The sequence below is a fragment of the Antechinus flavipes genome, chromosome 2 (genome assembly GCF_016432865.1).
Source record: "Antechinus flavipes isolate AdamAnt ecotype Samford, QLD, Australia chromosome 2, AdamAnt_v2, whole genome shotgun sequence".
Lineage (NCBI taxonomy): Eukaryota > Metazoa > Chordata > Mammalia > Dasyuromorphia > Dasyuridae > Antechinus > Antechinus flavipes.
In genome coordinates this window covers 646,429,659-646,432,714 of record NC_067399.1, presented here as the reverse complement: position 1 = coordinate 646,432,714, position 3,056 = coordinate 646,429,659, and the positions used below count along the sequence as shown (strand labels likewise).

At 33.4% G+C, this 3,056-nt stretch overlaps 1 protein-coding gene across 1 annotated transcript; it reads left to right on the top strand.

Moving 5' to 3' along the window:
• Window positions 1-278: 278 nt before the first annotated feature.
• On the top strand, window positions 279-1,256 carry LOC127547183 (olfactory receptor 6C75-like). Its single transcript, XM_051973997.1, has one exon. The coding sequence runs from the start codon at window positions 279-281 to the stop codon at window positions 1,254-1,256; it is 978 nt and encodes a 325-aa protein (XP_051829957.1).
• The last annotated feature ends 1,800 nt before the right edge of the window (window positions 1,257-3,056 follow it).

Below are 3,056 nucleotides of genomic sequence, written 5' to 3'. Positions count from 1 at the left end.
TATGAACTTGAGCAAATCATTAAAAGTCAATATTCTAGGCAGTGTCTGGAACAGATTTATGGACTTAATAAATGTTTATTGACTGACTGGTTGACTGAGAGTCTAAGTTGTAAAGAAGTTGCTCACTTGAATTAATCATCTAGGGCTTCACTCTAATAATGAAATCACAGATCCAGACTCTACTTAATTCCTGTCCCTAAATTATACCATAATATCCTAGGACCAAGCTGTACTCAAGGTTTACAGTTACTATTCATCATTCAATTAATAATAAATCTATGTGCTTCATAGGTAAAATGGGGAAAACAGCAGAGATGGGAAATGAAACAACTGTCCAGGAATTCATCCTGGAAGGATTTCCTGCTGTCCAGCACCTGGGAAAATTCTTCTTCACCCTCATTTTATTGGCATACTCAGTTGCCTTCACAGGAAACACAATTATCATCACCCTTACATGGGCTGACTACCACCTCCAAATCCCAATGTATTTTTTCCTCAGTAACTTCTCTTTCTTAGAAAACTGCTTTATAACAACAGCAATACCCAAACTCCTGTTGATCTTTTTATGGGGAATGCAAAAAATATCCTTTCTTGGCTGTCTTATCCAAGCCTTTTTTTTTCTGTTTTGGGGATCAACAGGTTCTTTGCTTCTGGCTGTAATGTCCCTAGACAGGTATATAGCCATTTGTAATCCTCTGCGTTATCCCAGCATAATGACCAGGAAGGTATGCTTCCTCTTAGTCATATTCTGTTATGTTGCTAGTTTCTTTGTAGTTGTTGGGATTATCTTAAAGGTCTCAATGTTATCTTTCTGTGGTTCCAATGTCATCAAACATTTTTTATGTGATCTGACTCCTCTGACACATCTCTCATGCTCTGACACCAAGTTTTTTGAATCATTGGTTTTTGCGCTTGCTATTCTTGTACTCGTGTCCTCCCTAATTATAACTATCATAGCTTACACAAATATAATAATCAAGATAGTAAATCTCCCTTCAATCAAAGAGCGACAGAAGGCTTTCTCCACCTGTTCTTCCCACTTCATTGTCCTCTGTCTATTGTATGGAAGTAGTGTTTTTATATATCTGAAGCCAAATCAAGCCAAAACTTTTGACACCAACAGAGAGGCAGCTCTAGTGAATACTGTAGTGACCCCTTTACTGAATCCTTTCATTTATACTCTAAGAAACAAGCAGGTCAAACAAGCTTTGAGAAATGTTCTTTACAGGATTAAATTGGCAAGATGGATTCATTAAATAATTATTTGTAAATGTGCTTATTTAATGCACCTGTCAGTGAAGCTAAAATTCTCCTTATAGAATTCTGACAAATGATCCTACAGACTATTCCCCCTCATGTTTTTAATATTTTATTTTCCCCAATTCCATGTAAAACAATATTTTACAATAGTTTTTAAAACTTTGAGTTCCAGATTATCTCCCTTCCTCCCCTCACCATAAAAAGAAAAGTGTGAAGTTATACCAAACATTTCCATAAAAATCACATTATAAAAGAAAATCCAGATTCCCCCCCCAAAAAAAAAAAACTTCAAGAAAAAAATATTTTTAAAAAGTCTTCTTCAGTTTGTATTCAGATACAATCAGTTCATTGTTCACATATGAATAGCATTTTTCCTCATAAGACTTTCAGAGTAGTCTTGGTTCATTGTATTGCTGAGAAGAGCAAATTCATTCATAACTGATCAACCTACAACTTTGCTATTACTATGTACACAGTATATTTCACTTTGCTTGAGCTCACAGAGTACTTTTCAGGTTTTTCTGACAGCAACCTGGACCTGTTCATGATTTCTTATGAAATAATAATATTCCAGCATAGTCATATATCACAATTTGTTCAGCCATTCCTTTAATGGTCATCCCTTCAATTCTCCATTCTTTGCCTAGAGAAAAGAACTGTTATAAATATTTTTGTACATATAGGTTCTTTTATTTTATAAAATCTCTTTTGGGATTCATGTTAAGTAATAGTATTGTTAGGTCAAAGAATATGCATGATTTTATAGTTCTTTGGGCATAATTCATATCTTTTGGTCATTTAATCATTTATTAATTGGAGAATAGCTCTTATTTATTTTATAAATTTGACTCACTTACCTATACATGAGAAATGAAGTCTTCATCAGAGAAACCTGTTTTAAAATTCTTTTTCATAATTATTATTGATAACTGTATATTCCCCCTGTTTATTCTGCTCTTTTCTTTCACACTGTCCCTCTTCAAAAGAGTTTTGCTTCTGACCAACATTCCCCCCAATGTGCCCTCTCTTCTATCATCCTCCCTCTTCTCCCATCTTTCACACCACTCCCCTTCCTACTTTCTGCAGGGTAAGATAGATTTCTATATGTGTTTAGATTGAAACCTGATAAGTTTCATCATCCAACTTAAGGTTCCACTAAAGTCTTAATTTGATGGCCACTTGAAGCATAGAGGAAAACTTGAGTTCTCAAGGACAATATGGTCCTTCAAATGTTTGAATGAGGTTTAGTTCACTTAATTAAGGAGAATTATGGGTAGATGTTTAGTCAATAAGTTAGGAATTCAGATTTTAATGTGATGCATGAAACAATCAACTTAGGCAATGGAGAAAATATAATTTGATATAACGTGAGCTTCTTAAGAATTTTTGTCTCTGTAGACTTATTTAAATCCACTTTATAGACTAGTCAAAGTGTTTGTTACCTGTGATACCATTGGTCTTCTTTGAAAATAAACATATTACAAAAAACCCAATCGTTTGATAACTACTTAGTGATATTTAATTAAATCAGTATAAGAAAAGAAAAATATATATACCTCTTTCAAAGTTTTGAAGTAATGCTTTAGGATCCTTGTTTTGATTCAACAGTTATCTTAAGTTCATTTTGCCACTTTAAATAAATAATTTACTTCAACTTGGTGGAGACAGGTATCAGATTATGTTGAGATGCATGTGTTAGGAAGATGCATGTTGAGACAGATTAAGAATTTTATCAATTTTATATTTATTGACATACTTGATGTGCCTCAAAAGATTGTCTCCATGATAAAAATTAA